This window comes from the organism of the source record quoted next, unplaced genomic scaffold, assembly GCF_019419815.1.
Source record: "Pyrus x bretschneideri cultivar Hongxiangsu unplaced genomic scaffold, Pyrus_bretschneideri_v1 Contig7, whole genome shotgun sequence".
Classification (NCBI taxonomy): domain Eukaryota; kingdom Viridiplantae; phylum Streptophyta; class Magnoliopsida; order Rosales; family Rosaceae; genus Pyrus; species Pyrus x bretschneideri.
The window spans coordinates 9,033,207-9,050,712 of NW_025999809.1; the positions used below are offsets into that span (position 1 = coordinate 9,033,207).

General features: G+C 37.4%; 3 protein-coding genes across 6 annotated transcripts; 2 read left to right on the forward strand and 1 right to left on the reverse strand.

Annotated features, from left to right (window-relative positions):
- Positions 1-588: 588 nt before the first annotated feature.
- LOC103958097 (pentatricopeptide repeat-containing protein At2g26790, mitochondrial) lies at positions 589-4,902 on the reverse strand. 4 transcript variants are annotated; one of them, XM_048574047.1, is made up of 5 exons: positions 4,759-4,895; positions 2,070-4,640; positions 1,817-1,973; positions 1,504-1,688; positions 589-1,015 (listed from the first exon to the last, which is right to left on the reverse strand). In XM_048574047.1, exons 1-2 carry the CDS (start codon positions 4,770-4,772, stop codon positions 2,144-2,146), a joined length of 2,511 nt encoding a protein of 836 aa, XP_048430004.1. In that variant the 5' UTR covers positions 4,773-4,895; the 3' UTR covers positions 589-1,015; positions 1,504-1,688; positions 1,817-1,973; positions 2,070-2,143. The 4 variants fall into 4 exon arrangements, with proteins under 4 accessions (XP_048430004.1, XP_048430003.1, XP_048430002.1 ...); XM_048574046.1 differs by having other exon boundaries at positions 1,504-1,673; positions 1,847-1,973; positions 2,070-4,902; XM_048574045.1 differs by having other exon boundaries at positions 1,504-1,673; positions 2,070-4,902.
- A 2,218-nt stretch (positions 4,903-7,120) lies between these two features.
- Positions 7,121-7,697, forward strand: LOC103958096. Its single transcript, XM_009370322.3, has one exon. It carries the CDS (start codon positions 7,248-7,250, stop codon positions 7,482-7,484), a length of 237 nt encoding a protein of 78 aa, XP_009368597.2. The 5' UTR covers positions 7,121-7,247; the 3' UTR covers positions 7,485-7,697.
- Positions 7,698-9,382: 1,685 nt separating this feature from the next.
- On the forward strand, positions 9,383-15,511 carry LOC103958093 (zinc finger CCCH domain-containing protein 37). Its single transcript, XM_009370319.3, has 12 exons — positions 9,383-9,681; positions 10,454-10,692; positions 12,532-12,591; positions 12,686-12,763; positions 12,844-12,906; positions 13,000-13,209; positions 13,371-13,408; positions 13,504-13,550; positions 13,669-13,787; positions 13,970-14,023; positions 14,237-14,389; positions 15,062-15,511. The coding sequence occupies exons 1-12, from the start codon at positions 9,408-9,410 to the stop codon at positions 15,224-15,226; spliced, it is 1,500 nt and encodes a 499-aa protein (XP_009368594.2). The 5' UTR covers positions 9,383-9,407; the 3' UTR covers positions 15,227-15,511.
- The last annotated feature ends 1,995 nt before the right edge of the window (positions 15,512-17,506 follow it).

Consider the following 17,506-nt stretch of genomic DNA (forward strand, 5'->3'; position numbering starts at 1 on the left):
TGTTTGTGTGTGTGTATATATATAAAGTTGATGAATTAAAAACACATATATGTATATACATACGTTAATCTTTACTCAACTATGACTAAGGTTAAAAAAGACACTAATCGGATGACGGACAGGGGAGTTTGGCCACACAGCAAGCTAGGTAAGGTATTTTTCATCTGTGGAACATGGGCCATGGGCCCAACCAATCGATTCATAGTGGTGCTTGTTTGCGACTTACTCATAATGAATGGAGTGTCACTGACCTGAGTAGCTTAGGATGTGCTTAATGTGATCTCATACACTAACTGGTGGTGAGCAGATTTCAAACATCATATACCCACTTCGCCAAGGCTCCTCCACACATCAATCATTTTAATATCCTACTTAGTTACAAGCCAACATTAGATATTTGAGACTTAATCCGACGTGGGACTCCAACATTTTTTTCGTTACAACGATGTTCCCGTGGGGAAAATACCCTTCACTTTAAAAGTTGCATCATCAACCACTTTGTTTTATTATTTGGCACTAACCTGGCATCATGGAACACAACTAACAGCATTTATATTTCTTAGGTAATTTTTCTTTATTGGTTTCGAATTTGCTTAAACATCAAACATACATCCATTTTCGTATAAGAAAAACACATACATCAATCCTTCGTACCAAAAAAATACATACATCAATCGCCAATGACCCACTTGGATTAGTAGTACAGTCTTCGATATTGTCCGAGGTCATGAGTTTAAATCTCATGAACACTCAGACTGATAAATTAACACATGTATACATACACGACAATCTTTACCATAGTACTAAACCACAAAATTTGAAGGCGACGGCAGCTTGGCATTGCCATCATCTTCTTTCAGGTCATGTTTTTAACATAGTCACAGTAGCAACTTTCTCCACTGTTTTGGCACTTCTTCCATCCTGCGATTAGCTCTGTATAGCTTATGCAGAAACAGACATGCAAACAAGTACATCGCAAAGCTCAGATTTTTTTCGACTACTCTTTCTTGACGTCCTAAAAAAATATATACAGACCAGAAACAGCGAGTTAGGCACTGCAATGAACAGAAAGTAAAGGGAAAATCCTGATAAGGATGAAAGAAAATATCTACGATTCATTTTTATTGAGTATACGCTTATAGTACAGTACGGAAATAATTTAAACCCCATAAAGAGGTTTACTGAACTTTGTTAAACTGGGTCTGGTGGTAGAACACCTACTGCCGCACTCCTGGCTAGTGTTCAACTCTCACGTTCCCATTCTAAATATTTTAAGATAAAAAAGAGGAAAGCGGAACTCTAGTCATGCAATCAAGTGCTTTAGATGGATAAGATGAAGGCAGAAGACAAGCTAGCGAATACAATGACAAGAAAGATTCTCTTGTATGTTAGTGAGGATCGTATAACAGGAGCTTATGCAAATTTATGTACGAAACTAGAAATGTGTATATGTATACAACTCTCATACTATGTAGTTTAATCATATGTAAATCTGTATTATACCTATACGAACAGTTGACTTCCAGCTGACCGACCAACAGAGCTTTCTTCTCCTCCAAGTGACTTCCAGTGCACAAGGCTCCTGCCAATGGGTCCTGGGAGGGCTAGATGTATACATATCCCTATTTCCACGACTGTGATGTCAATTTGAGCACCGCATATCGCCCATCATACTGAAACAACAAAAGCTGTTCAGTATGCAATTTCAAAAGTTAGATTGGTACATGAATCACAGAAACAAATATGACAGTTAAGTACGAACACTTTACAAATCTTATATGCTGAAGATTAATCATATGCAAAGCTATAGTGTTACCTAGGCATAATTGACTTCCAGGTAAACTACAAACGAAGTTTTCTTCTTGGTTGCTGCTGTTGGGTCTGGGGAGGACTAAATGTATACATATCCCTGTTTCAGCGAGTACCAAGTCATTTTGGGCAAGCCATATCGTCTTTCCAGGACACCACTTCAGCTGCAGAATAATTGCCATCCATCAAAATAGAACAACAAAAAGCTGTGCATTATGCAAATCAATACAATTATACACATTACTTAATAGAAAACTTACCATGCTATGCCGTTAGGACTTCATTGATTCACAGATCATGGGTCTATCCAGGCATTGATAATCAAAGAGCGTTCTTACTTCCGAAACTGCACTTTTGTGGCTTTTAGGATTCCATGTTGTAGAATCGCAAGTATCCGGGCATTTGGCAGCATTCCCTTAGAGGACATCTCATTAGCGAGTGTTACAGCCCTATCCACATCTCCCCTCCTACAACAGCCAGCCAGAAGTGCTGTGTATGTCACTGTATCAGGCTCTAATCCTCTGTTCATCATTTCATCAAAAAGCGCAACAGCATCCTGAAAGTTGTCAGTTTTACATTGCCTGTCTATCAAAACAGTATAACAAATTACATCGGGTCTTATTTCCATTTCCTTCATCTCACTCCAAACAGTACAAGCATCAAAAGTTTCTTCCTTATCTCCACTTGCATCTCGAGAGGAATTAACCCTTCTTACATTTCTTTTGGGAAAACCATCGAGCAAAACTGTGTAAGTGATGATATCAGGTTGAATCCCTCTCTTTTTCATATCATGGAAGAGATCATGGGCTTCTTGCAAACAATCCACCTTGCAGTAGCTATTCATCATCATTGTGTAGGTAATCACATCAGGAGTTAACCCTCTCTCAACCAAAGAATCAAAAACCCAACGGGCCTTTTTCACCTCTCCAGCCTGGCAGAGAGAAGCAATGACTTTGTTGTACATAATTCTTTTAGGATCCACATTTAACGCCAACATTGCCTTAAGCAACAAAATAGCTCTGTCATTATCATTTTCTATACAAAGTTTACTGAATACTTTAAAGCAAACGCCTTGTTTAACTAGAGTTCCTTGCTTTGCCAACCTAATAAGAAGTTCATAGGCCTCTTTTGTATGGTTGGCTTCACAGTACCCGCTGACCATGGCAGAATAGGTATCTACATTCTTATATTCCAAACTGTTTAGAAAACCTTCAGCTTCTTTGACTTTTCCTCCGATGCATAAATTTTCAATTATCATGTTGTGTGTAACAGAGTTTGGTTTAAAACCATGTGCCTCCATATGATCCAAAAGGTCAAGCGCCTTGGCTCCCAGGCCATTTCTACAAAACCCAGCAGCAAGTACATTGTAAGTTGTGATGTCTGGCTTCAGACCCTTTTCCTTCATTTCCTTCAACAGGCTTACGGCCTCAGCAACATTCCCTTGGAGACAGTAGCCTTTGATCAATGTTGTGTAATGCATAATATCTAAAACCATATGCTTACACTTCATCTCTTCAAGAAATTCTAAGGCTTGGTCCATTTTCCCCAGCTTGCACGAAGCATCCACTGCGATATTGTACGAAACCTCATCAAGATAGATACCTAAGCTCTTATATTCTCTAAACTGATCCACCGCTTCAGAAGGCATGCCCATCTTACACATACACTGAAGAATCAAACTAACAATCACACAATTTGTTTTTATACCCTTTGACTCCATGTCATTATGGAGAGCCAAAGCTTTTAACAACTTGGAACTCTTGCAGTAGCCACAGATCATTGCACTGTAGGTATATGAATCAGGGACCAGCCCTCGCTTTTCCATGTCAAGAAAGACGCTTTCAGCTTCATCAAACTTCACCTCATTGCAGAACCCACGAATGACAGCGTTATAAGCATACACATCGATAAGGACATTTTCCCCATTGCATGATTGGAGCACTTGGTACCCTAAATCCGGCCTGTGATTGGTGCAAAGCCCTTCAATATATGCTGTGTAGGCAAAGGCACTAGGGGTTACCCCAGCTTCCTCCATCTCCTGAAACACTTCCACTGCCTCTTCCAAACTACCTTTCTTGCAGAGTCCCTTGATGATAATTGCATAAGTGTAATCATTAGGGTTCAAACCAATCCGCTTCAACTGCTTATATATAGCCACAGCCATATCCACTTTACCGTGCTCAACCAAGCGGTTCATTAGAAAATTGCTAGTAAAGATATGTGGCACAAACCCACGCCTTCTTGTCTGAAATAAAACATCAATAGCCTCATCGAACATGTTCAAACTGACAAAAGACTTGAGCAATGCATCATAAGCTCGGATTGTCGATGGGGAAACCTCAATCCCCTCCGCAATCGCTTCCATCAAATCCGAAAACTCAAATTCAAGGTCTTTAGAGCAATTAATAAGGTCCACAAAGAGAGAATCCAACTTCCTATCCAGACCCCAATAGCACAAAATTCTAATAAGCGCAGAATACGTGTAGACATTGTGTCGAAAACCATCTCCTTTCACCCGGTGAAAGAATGAAATCGCCAAATTGGGTTCGTTTCTTAGACTGTTGAGGTTGTTAACAACCCCAGAGGTATCTAATTCGGAGAAGAAATGGGTTATATTGGCACCATTGGTGCCTGCGTTTGTGGTGCAGACACTGACAGAACTATCATCAGACGATTCATCAGAGTGGGAGGAACTGGAGTTCCAGAGGGCAAGTGCTGCCTGGGAAGACGCCCACTTGAAAGCACCAACACCGCCACCGCCGCCATGGACGAAGATCGAACGGCTGCGATTGTTTTGTGTTGGGTGAATGCGTTTTCTGGGAAAACCCAGTCTAATGGACGAAAGCCACATACACATGGAAGACTTTCAGATTCATTGCAGCAACGACGCCTTCATGAATTTCCAATTGCAGAAGAACCAAAAGGGGAAGAGAGAGAGAGAGGACTTACTTGGGATTCACCATTGAAGCTTTACTTTCGAAGTTTGTTTTTGATCATGGATACTGAGTCACCGAATCACCAATAAAAAATGGAGGGTGAGTTACTGACTCGGAGGTTTTGGACGATTTCTTGTGAGCAGAGATTAAAGCTGGTTTTCTGCTAAAACCTAAAACCCTACCAAAGTACCAACTTCAAGTTCCGCTTTCGGTTAACCCCACCCACGTAATCCGGGTCGGTCCAAAGGGCCCGTCAACCTCTTCATGAATCTCAAAGGAACCCCCCACCATGCTTTATAGCAAACGAAGCCACCTAGTGAGCAGCAAAGTTACCTTCCCATGGAACAAACCTGAACTTTCTATTTTTTATTTTTGAATAAACGATATTATTTACACTAATGGGAAGAGAGTGGGCTTAGCCTCACAATGAGTTAATAATAATATGGTTCAAATTCGCCTTTGGTGAGAATTGAACCTAAGACCTCTCACTTACAAGTGAAAATCACTATACCGTAATACTAAGTGAAGAGAACCCAAACTTAACAATATCAAAATGCATAGCTAAATAATCAATATCAAACAGCACCCCTTGTAATATTGCATCATGTTCCATTTGTCTATTAATCATATGAATCAACGATTGGGAGTCAGACAACAATTCATGTGATATGGTATGGATTTATCATTATTATGGCATCTCGTGTTAATCGTATAATGTCAAAAAAAATTATATGTGATTTTATGATTAGCACTATTAACGTTTAAAATTAGGAGATCAACAAAAATCAGTATGGTCAACTTTTGTTGGGCCCGGAATAAACATCTAAGTTATGAACAAAATGTGGCAAGTGGTTCACATCTAAAAATAGGCTACGTTCACTGTTGTGTTCTGATATATATTTGGTGTGAATTACAAGAGCATTTAAATAATATAATGTAATTTTTCTCCCGTTGACAGGTACTCGACCCTTTTATATAGGCTCTTAGTGAGCTCCACAAGTATTGGGTCCTTAGTTCTATCATGTCCTATCATTTAATAGGCCAAGCACGTAGATACGACCTACATGATATTCCACATTATCCACACAACACGTGGACAGGAACTAACGTTTGCTCATAGCTAATTGCATGGTTTTACGGGTTGACATGTACCCACTATTCCAAAAATCCCCACCTAAGTCCTGCCTAGGCGTTAGGTGGCTGGCAACCACCTGATTAATCTCTTACCTGATTAATCCCTAAACGTTTGAAAATTAAGAAATCGCACCTAGACCTGCTTAGGCCCCCGTCTAGATTGCCTAGGCGTCCACCCAGGCTTGCCTAGGTATCCATCTAGGTCGCAACTCTTTAATACTTTATAATCTTTATGTCATTCTGTTATGCATTATATATCTCAATGAAATTATGTATTTTTAAGTATAAGTGTCTTACATATACAATATTTTAATGAATTTACTTAAATTCTAGTATGCCTAGACCCTCGTATGCCGTTTGACTAACACATAGCATCTTGTGCTTAGAACTCAGAGATATGTGAGAGGGGTTGAGGTATGAGGTGTTGTCCATGTTCTTTACTACTCGCTTCTTGAGACAGAATTTCTCCCTCATCTGATGTGAGTAACGAAACCGCACCCCAACAGGCGAGTAGCAAAGAGCACAGATAAAAAAGAAGCCAGATGTACAAATTGGTTTCCAAAACAATGGCATATTGGAGAAATTGTTGGATAGGGCTGTCCTGTGCTCTTGTTCGAAGCTCATTGTCTGAGACTCTAAGTGTGTTGTCGTACCAGGCAGGCACCGTATCCAAAATTTTCTTGTTATTATAAAGAGGTAAGTTCGCAATTACAAAGACATTTTGTATTACTCAATATTCTAATCTAATTATTTTAATAGATAGGGCTATCCTTCACGTAAAACCATCACATGGTACAATATTGAGAAATGTTACAAGAATTATCTTAAAAATGGAATTATCTATGAACTCTCTGTTACTTCATAATTAATATTATAAAATATTATCTTAAAAGCATGAGGTGATAGCGGATCTATAGAGAATTTTATTTTTAAAAGTGTTTTCTTAACGGTTTTCAACAATATTTATGTAGTTAAATCCATGTCGGTGATTATAACAGAATAGTACATTGATACGGTCCAACATGAGCGTAATTTGATCATCATGCATGTTTTTCTCATGAAAAACTGGTAGTGGCTTGCATAAGAGACGTTTGGGGCTCTAGGCTTACCGGTAGCAAGGCATGCATTGTTGCCACGCAGCCTAACAGGTGTCGCAGAAACAATCAATTCAGGTGTCATCAGCTGAACTTGCTGAATCAGTAAACTCGATCCCCACGACTCTCAGAGCCTATATATACATACACACGCACAACACACACAAACAAAATAACCTCAAATCACCAAAGCAAATTAAGAAGATATATATAAATCAACGGTCGTCATTTCATCGGCAAATTACTTGATCATCCGAGATCATAGTTCATAGGTATGTCAGGAGCACAGGGAGCTCAGCCGCCGGGATCACAGACGGCGACAACGTACGAGTCGGTTCAAGGAGGGGAGAACAAGAGCAGGACGGAGCTACGATCCCAGCAGGACCAGGGTGGCGTTCAGGTTGACAAGCTCCAAGACAAGGTGGAGGATGCTGCCGGCAAAGGTGGCCCCGTCTTTGGCGCCGGTAAAGACCCGAATAAAAAGGACCTCGGCGTCTCCGGCACTGGCTGATGATTAGCGCTCAGGCTGTGTGTGTGCCTGTGTCCCTGCTAAATACTAATAATAGTACGTTTTAATCAGCGTACGCACATCACTACATGTATTTGCTTATGTATCCAATCTCATGTAAATTTTTTTTCTTAGTTAATTTCTTTGCTCTTTATTTTGTTCGAGCGATACTCCACTGGAAATTAATCTAAAAAATCTACGATAAATTTTCATCAATCTACTTCATTTGCTCATCAATCGATGTGGCTTTTTTACTAAAGCGATACGGTTAGTTTTTTTTTTTCACTAAACCGAAACCTTTAGTCAATTAAATAGTTAGTCGTTGCCCTTTTCCTCGCGAGAAAAGAATAAAGAGCTTGACTCTCGTTTACCTTCTCGGTTCACAAAATTGATGTTTTATTATAAATCAATTGGCAGTATGAAAAGTAGTTGAACAATATCTAAGCATAAGGACTTTTTTTTTTTCTTAACGTGGAACTGCTATTTTCAAAATGTTTATTAATGTGTGATAAAATTTTAAATCTAGCATATGGACAATACAAATCAAGTGACGTGAAACATGTGTATTTATTGGGTTTCACGAATGAGACAATTTACTCTGGGATTATGAAAAAGCTGAAGTTTTATAGTAAAACCAATTATGAATATGGGCAATAGCAACATTATGTATAAGTAAATGTAAGTTCTCTTCTTTCTTTAATATGGGATTGATACTCTAAATTAATTCTAATCACGACGCAATACTAAAGTAGCTGAGAAGATCCGATTTCCAAGATCGGTACTAATATAAATACGCGAGAAGATCCGATTCCTAAAGTCGGTACTAATATAAATACGTGATTAGTGGCATTAACGTCGTATACGATTTAAGTTGATGGTAAGATTAAGAGCATCTTCAGTGAATGCATTTTGGCTCACCTCTTAAGTAGGCAATGCTTACTCGTTACTTTCTCATTAGTTGCTGTTAAATTAGTTTAGTTTAATTGATCTAAGTTACGAATCTTAAAATTTTAAATAATCTAACGAGAATCGGATTGAGCAAAAGTATATTCCCATCTTTAATAGCGCCCTATACAAAGGTTGTTAATTTCTTGCTAAATTTGAATAGCTTAGCTACGTATTTATATGTCCTATGGGATTTGTGAACTCACTTATCAAATTTGGGACCTTCATTTCACTTTCCAAACCTATGGACTTTCAAGTCCACCCAACAAACATTATAATTGTATAAAATGTAATAACTTTCAAATTTTTAAACGACCACGATAATAAAATTGATCTAAAGATCCACACATGTATAATCAGTTGGAAAGTCATTTATATTCCCCCAATTAGAAAGAAAAATAGGTAAGTGATTAAACTTTTATAAAGTAAATATTTTTACTCCTAAATTGACGGATGCACGTTGGGATCAAATAAATTTAAGAGAGCTTTAACGAAATACTCTCGATACTGTTCACTTATAACGAAAAATCACATTTTTACCTTTTTCTGGTATTATTCATTACACTTTATTATCATTTTTCATTAAAACTAAAGCTTTTTTTAAACTTTTCGTATTTTTTTTTTAATTTAGTAAGGTCCAAAATAAGTTTTAGGACTGCTAACGACTTGTAATTATTATTGTTATTATTTATTTATAAAAGATAACGTTAATAAGTTAAATTAAAAAAATAGATGGATAAATATCGAATCCACTGCTAGAAGATGCATGTGTATCGTTACTTTCCTGGTCGCTAGCAAATTAGCAGTCACTTCACCTAACCTATAGTCTATAGTCCGTCCAAAAATCCAAAACAGTCCAAAACTCCAAAAGGGACGGCGCCCATTAAAACGACAACGGTGGTCCTGAATAATTTCACAGTTTCTACTTTCTAGGGCACCAGGGGCAATCTGCAATTTATACTATCTACACCTCTCGATCAAATGTCCAGCCATCTCTACGGCTTCGGCGCTGCTGCTCAATCAGCCACTTCTGCCGCCACCGCCGCCGCCCTCTCCTCCGTCTACTCCTCCCGCGCCCTAACCGACTCCTACCTATCCGACCCCGCCCTCCGTTACTATTCCGGGTCCGACCCTTTCGCCGACCACCACACCCGAGCTAGCTCCATGTATCTTCCGCCGCATTTGATTCCCCATTCAGCATGGCCAGCTCCCGATGTCGAGCCCGGCGTCCCCGGCGTCAAACGCCCCTCCGAAGGTTTGTTCTTTTCGCTCCTCTGCTATCTATCACTCTATTTCAACTTTCTGTTTGGTTACTGGGAAAGTTGCTTGGGGACTGGACTACAATCATTTTTTCACATTTTGTCCTTCTGGGAGTGGTTGTTTTTGTTTGTTGTACAAAAAAGTGGGGATCTTGAATTTTATTTATGTTAAAAGTACATTACTTGAGGTGTTAAACTAGGATTAGGGAATGAAATTCGAATTAGTACACATTTGCTGGCACCTTCTAATCATTGCAACATAGAGTTCAAAGAGTGGGAGTGCCTTTAATGCCTAAGCTTAAATTTTATGTTGTTTCTAACATAATCTTGTATACGTATACGTTTCTTGAAGTGTGTCGAATATGCTTTTCGACTTCGTTAGTAATGTTTGAAACTGTTTGGTGTTTCAAGCTTACTCGTATCAAGTCGTTTCACCCCAGATTTCGCCTTAAAGAAGGAAAAATGGATAAAGGCATGTCTGATTATTATAGGATTAGTATGGGTGTAGTTAAAATTTACAATTGATTACTGTAGGGTTCATCTGGGTATTGTATTTTTATATGTCTAAGTAAGTACTTAATGTCCGGTAGTTTAGAGATTTTATATTGGCAATTAGGCCTTCTATATGCAATTACAGAAGCATAAGAATATATATATAAGTGTTTAATATGTGTACTTTCATACTCAAAATTACTTTTAAAGCGATACTTATAATGTTACCTATATGTTTCCTCTGGTTTTCTTGTATATACGTGTCTACTACTATAGCACTCTACCATCAGAGTTATATGGGTGCCTATAATACGATTGGGCAAGAAGCTTGGTATGCTGCGTTAGCCAAGCGCCCTAGATACGAGGGTGCAAGCACTTTGCCTATATATCCACAGAGGCCAGGAGAGAAGGATTGTGCCCATTATATGCTCACAAGAACCTGTAAATTTGGAGAGAGCTGCAAATTTGACCATCCTATTTGGGTTCCTGAGGGTGGAATCCCAGATTGGAAAGAGGTGACTGTTTTATTGTTATATTACATGCCTATAGTGGTATTTTATCATACTATACATACGAAATTAGTATTTAGTATTATAACTTCTTAAATTTTATATCTAAAATAAATTTCTTTAGTTTGAGCTAAGTAATCGTATCTTAAAACTATTTGTTATTACTGCGTTGTATGGTTGTTCTTTGAATGTACGAATACTACTAATGAATAATGATGAGATTTATTTGCTTATGTCTATACTTTCTTATACATTATAGAGCTCTATAGTCTGCATCAGAGTACAACTTTTTATTTTGAAATTTTACTGTTGTATCTATCTATTCTATAGTTTGTCTACCTGCTAAATCTTCTGTACAAAATTCAGCCAGCGAGGCTGAATTGGTACTTAAGTCAGTAGTAAGGAAATCTATTGTTTCTCACTTTCTCTTTCTTTAATCTACTACACCTATTGGACTTTACAGAATTTTTGGTTTTCAAAAAAATATTATGATTTCTTCATAATTTGTTATCATTTCATTGACCCCAGTTAGTTGTATGTTGACATCTGATTAAATAGTCATGTAGTGAACTGCTGATTAGAAAGAGGGTATTAGGGTACATTGTGTTGGCTAATCCCGTCCCACTACACCTTGTCTATCATGTTTTTCATTGTGGACATTATACCATCTTTAAGCTATGTTGAACATATTTGGTTTGATTCCGTATATTGTGAAGGAAGATTTGTCAGCTAAACTCTTACACTTAGAAAAGGTAATACCCGATGCAATAATGTTTTTAAGCCGAATTTTGGTAGAATGATTTGATTAATGTTTGCTGAATCTCTGCTCGGTAAAGTGTCCTAGGTCTCGAATTTGAAGAATTTGGTAGAATGTAGCAGGGTAGTTTTACCCTTGGAAAATAAAATATAGCTATGGTTAGTTTTGAGCTTTTGACTTGGTTGTTGGGTGTTTTCACTTTGAAACCGTAAGTTATATTTTTCCATAGTCTAAGAGGTTTTTGCAAGTGTTATTGATTATCCAAAGAGTTTCTTCAATGCCTTAGCACATGCATTTTTTAAAAACTCATTGTGTTACTGAGTTTTGAGAATCCTTTTGTGCGGGCTCTCTAGAACACTGTCCTGCACCGAAATCTGAATTTTGGTTCTTTGGGGAGATTTTGCTCCTATGTTGAAGTTGTTGTGGACATGATTTGAAACTAAAGTTCCAAGTGATTGGGTTGTTTATAGGAATTGACAAGTTGAGGAGAGTACTTGTACCTTCATATGTTTGAAAGACAAATTGGTTATTGGTGATTGTGAAGGCTGTGGGAATGCATTAAGAATTGCTTGGAAGCTGTGTTGGCAGGTTGCTAAAATTTATTGGAGATGGTGACGTAACGTTCGTGGAGTCAAGTTAGAAACTTTGACATCTTTGTAGACACATACTTTACTTTGCTTAGAATCATGTAAAAGGGGCTTTCATCTGATAAACCATTTGCCAGATGACGTGCGAATTTAGACGAATATATTAATTAAATGTATGATTTGTGTTATTCTAAGATTTCATGACTAGATGGACCTAATTTTTAGGCTTACACCTATATTATTGCCTTAAATTTTATGTACATAGGGATACAATCTCATGATTACCTACTTGCTTAATATCATGAGTTTTCTGCATGAAATATATTAAATAGAGGAAGTGTTTTCTCTTTTCTGCCTCCTATATTATCTTCATTAGGAATCTATTGAATATAGAAACTGAAGCTGTTGATCAAAGATTGCAGCTGTTAATTTTGTTCACGGGCTATTTTCTATTTGCCTATCAATTGCTATACAAATAAAATTAATCTCTGGTTTATTTAGGTTCCACTTGTTGCTCCAACTGAAGTCCTTCCTGAGAGACCAGGAGCACCAGATTGTCCTGTAAGTAGAAGTTCTATTCTTTCTTCTTTTTGCAGAAATAATGCATTTAAGCACTTGAACTGTTCATTGATTCTTTTCCATTTATATGTTGCAGTACTTTATAAAGACTCAAAGATGCAAATTTGGTATGAGGTGCAAGTTTAATCATCCGAAGGATAAAGTGATTGCTTCTGTAAGTGCGGATGATATATATATTATCCAAGACTTGACTGTAATCTGGACTTATTCTCTCATGCTTAACTCTGGTTTCAGGATGCTTCAGAAAATGCTGATGTTTTTACCTTACCTGAGAGGCCATCTGAACCCCCATGCGCAGTAAGATATATTTCCATTACTCCTGTGGTGTTCATTATCTATCTGTTTATAATGTTGATTTGTTTACATTCCATTCTATATTTTTTTAAACAGTTCTACTTGAAAACTGGGCAATGTAAATTTGGTGTGACCTGCAAATTTCATCACCCGAAAGATATCCAAATACCATCAGCTAACCAAGAGAACAAAGCTGGAGAAACTGATACGGCTATCAAGACAGAGGGAACTGGATTTTCTGTTAAGGCTCCTATTTCATTTACCCCTGCATTATTATATAACACCAAGGAGCTTCCTGTAAGACCGGTAATGTACCTTTGATAATAAATGGAGGGATGAAGTACTGCATGATCCTTTTATTACCCCTTCTTCATTAACTGCATATCTTGTTCATTCTTTCTTGTTTTGATTTACAGCTTTATAATTTTGTGAATTTCTTTTGATTGTGTATCTCTTGCTTCAAACAGGGTGAACCTGATTGTCCATTCTACCTGAAAACTGGAAGGTGAGCATATGTCTAAGTTTTGTTGATAAGTAATATACTCTGATTAAATTGAAAGGTGACCGAGAATTCTTAAATGGATTTGTTTTCTGAATCAGTTGCAAGTATGGGGCAACTTGCCGCTACAATCATCCTGATAGATATGGTATATTTAAGATTCTGATGTTCAAGATTCCTGGGTTCAGTTTTGCATGTCATAGTTTCAATTGTTTATCAAATACGGTGGGGCATCAGAATTTCATTGCTTAAAAGTTTTTGTACAGCAATCAATCCGTCAATTGCTGCAATCAGCCATCCAATTGTAGCCACTCAGGCTGCAGGTCTGAACATAGGAGTCATTGATCCGGCTGCCTCCATTTATCAAACTTTGGCTCAGCCAACGGTACATATACCAATCATATTGTATCTTTTGTCTTACTGCTTTTTGTTTACACCATGAAGAAAAAGAAGAAAGGATAGCACATGGCTACATACTGGGAGTGCCATGGCACGTTGTTGTAAAACTTCCATCTTCGTATTTGTTTGCTTAAAGGTTTACTCATGTTACTTAATTTTTTGTTTTAGGTGGGAGTCGGCCCAACTGTGTATCCTCAACGCATTGGACAGATTGAATGTGATGTAAGCATTCTTCTTCACCCTCTTGTTAAATGAATTTTATTTTTATGCACATGGGTCTAAAACTTCGTCTTGAACTATTTGTTTGTTTTTATAAAATGCAGATTTGTCTATAACTCTGCCAGTACAGATTTGTCCATAAATGATTCTCATTTTTCTGAAACTTTGGAACCCTAATGATGACTTCTCACGTTTGTTGATTTTTCCATGCTGCAGTACTATATGAAGACAGGGGAATGTAAGTTTGGTGAACTATGCAAATTTCATCATCCAATTGATAGGTCAGTAGTGGCGCTGTCGACACCAAAGGCAGTGCCAGTTCAAGAAGCAAACGTTAAGCTAACTCTTGCTGGACTACCTCGGAGAGAGGTATGATCCTTCTCTTTAGAACAGTTGTTGCGATTGTACCAAGTCTTTTTTTAGTAGAGGGTCCAGGACGGTATTAGTATTTTCCAAAAAGCTTGAGAACTCTTCTCCAGCAACTTTGTAACTTTTCTCAAACGGCTTGATATTTCTATTTCTGTGCATTAGTAGGCATGTTGGCATGCTTGGCCCCCAATTGTTGGATCAAATCTCACCTGCCTTCTTTGTTTGCATAACCTGCCTCAAACATTGTGAAAGGTCTTTAATAACAGAGAACCATGTGGCTGTAGACACTCTTAACGTTAGCTTTGGGCTCTTGACAGTTCCTTGATTGATGAGTGAACTAGAAAAACTAGAATAATGCTGTATTTTTTGTGCTGGGTTGTTCTGGACTTCTTTCCTTTCCACAATTATGTTTTAGTTCATGTACTGGGGCCAAGGTCCTAAAAGCTTTTTCATAGGGGGAAAAGGATCTCCCCGTTTGTACTTGAATTGGAGAAATGTCGATAGTAGAAGATACAACTACCCTTTTGTTCATTCAGAAGTGATCCTGATGCATTTAATCCATATCGTATATTTTGATTATTTTCCTTTGAAAATTTTAGTCTATCGAGGTGTTACGTATTGTCTGAAATCTTGGTATGTAAGATTTCTAATAAGGGCAGAACCTTTCTACAGGGTGTTGCTATCTGTGTGTATTACCTGAAAACTGGCACGTGCAAGTATGGTGCATCCTGCAAATTCGATCACCCACCCCCTGGTGAGGTTATGGGCATGGGCGCAACACAAGGAACGTCCGCAGGGGAAGCAAAAGCAGGTGAGTTCCCACAGGAACAGCAGTGAGGTCCCTAGCATGAAGAAGGTATTCATTGATCTCTGTTGCCATGCTCTGTTTCGAACTATGCTTTTCGAGCCATTGATGACACTGTACTTGTATGAATCGTTCAATCGACTATTCTTGGTGTTCCGTTTCTGTGGTGTTGTGCAAGTGTTTTCGGTCCATTGTATCGTAAGTAGTCTCTGCAAAACACTTTGTAGAGTTTATATATGATCAGATTCTATACAAAACTTTCCACTTTGTGTAGCTTATCAACTATTCAAACATGAAATACGAGCCGTTTGCCTCTAGTTTGTGCAGCAGTTCGAGCTCTTATAGCTCTTCCAGTCAGGCACGCTGTACACTTTGCAAAAGTTAAGTGACTTCCGTGCATCCCTTTTCTTCATTTTTGGCATTTGAATCGAGTAAGTGTGCGGAAATCATTTTTCCTAACAAAATGATTTTCGATAGAGGCTTGCACCCAAGAATCAATGCGCGTAAACGACTCTGTGATTAAGGTATTTATTTTGCAAGCGATAACAACTCTATATGAAAGGAGACTACAAAGGAGGAAAGATTTGAACTTTAAACGCTGAAACCTTCGATGTTACTCGTCATAATCCATGGTTTGAGGGTGAAAAACACAAATGACACTACTGTTCTTACGTTAAATCGGATAATGAGTTAGCGAAGAAATTGTAGTAACACGAATTTGTGAGCTCAGTAACGCAATTATCGGTCAATGAATGAAATATTTTTCCGATGCTTGCAAAATTCTCCTCGTTGTCCCCAGAAGACTGAACCTTTCGTCTTCTAATCCATTTTTCGTGACTGTCTGGTGCCTGCCCTCCAACGATCAAGTTTGGCTTCATCGTCAAAGTGATCCGTGAATGATCAGTTGCTCTGATGAGAACTCTTGGCCATGTACCTTTCCATCTGTGACATTTTCATTTGAGCTCATCCAATACGTGGAGGAGGGAAGGTGAAAGTTCAAGACTTTGTAGGCTAATCTATACAACAGAGAAAAATGGCACATCTTATGAAAGCACGACTCTCTGTATTTTAGTTCTGTCAACCGTAAGTTCGGTACATTTGGTGCGAGGGCTACCTAAATCGTGAGTTAATTTTGTTCACTTTACATTGTATTATTGCCTAAGATGCTGTAATAATAGTAATTACATGTAAATTTATTTTATATAATTCGTCAATCTACCTAAGTTTCTCTCGTGTATTAGCAAATCCATCCCTTTCTTAATTTTCAAATGCTTAGAGATTAATTATGATTGGTAGGATTTTTAGAACAGCGATTGGCATTCAATCATAGTTTTAATATTGTCATGTTGACAAAAGTTGGTTCAGTCGATGATAGATGGGATTCAATGCAATTAGATTCCACACTTACCACAAGTGGTGGAACATCGAGTCTCTTGGGACAATTGGCCCAATCTGATCAGAATAAGCAACTAAGTCCAATATGTTTTTCCTGGAAAACATAAAAGAAAGTATTTTAGAGATTTGATGTAATTAGAGATTCTATTTGATTCGATTTAGTTTAGGTTTTCTTGTCTTGTGGACAAAGGTTTGATTACAATCAAACATTTTTTTAAAATCAGTCAACTTTTTTAGTGTTACTTTGTTTCTTTAAGAAATAGTCAACTTTTATTAAGAAACAATCAAAGTTTATGAAGAAACCGTTAAGTTTTATTAATAAATTTTTAAGAAACAATTTGTAATGAAGAGGAGAGGAAAAAAAAAAAAATGACGTGAGAGAGTAAAAAAATAAGCCCACAAGTCCTAAGTATGTTTAAAAATACAGAAGAAAAAAAAAAAAAGAGAAAAAGGATCACGCATGACAACAAACCCGTATTGGTTATCGCATGCGTCAGGCACTAGTTGGAAGACTGAAGGAAGTCTTTGTTTTTAATAGAAAAACTGAAAGTCTTTGCGAAATTATATTTTAATCTTCAAATAAGATGAAGTTTAGAAAAATGTCTTATAAAAGATTAAAAATTGATTATAGTTTCTAGACTCTATTTCATGCCAGCATATCAAATATCTTTCTTTTTTATTTATAATTTTATGGTGTTCATAAATTAAATTTCATGAAAATATTATAAATTTTAATTCTCATTATGATAAGTATCTTATATAAGAAAATATTTTCCTAAAGATTATTCGGTACACATGTTTTTGCATATTTTCTTATGTGGCGCTAATTCATTACAATATATTTATGTATGAATATTTCGGTACACTAGGTTAGTATAATATCTTTAGGTATAGACATTTCGGTACACTAGTTTATT

Coding starts and splice junctions, on each gene's coding strand:
- LOC103958097 (XM_048574046.1), bottom strand. CDS start 4,666: ATGTGTATGTGGCTTTCGTCCATTAGACTGGGTTTTCCCAGAAAACGC.
- LOC103958096 (XM_009370322.3), top strand. CDS start 7,248: ATGTCAGGAGCACAGGGAGCTCAGCCGCCGGGATCACAGACGGCGACA.
- LOC103958093 (XM_009370319.3), top strand. CDS start 9,408: ATGTCCAGCCATCTCTACGGCTTCGGCGCTGCTGCTCAATCAGCCACT. Junction 13,551..13,668: donor CAATCATCCTGATAGATATG/GTATATTTAAGA, acceptor GTTTTTGTACAG/CAATCAATCCGTCAATTGCT. Junction 14,024..14,236: donor TTGGACAGATTGAATGTGAT/GTAAGCATTCTT, acceptor TCCATGCTGCAG/TACTATATGAAGACAGGGGA.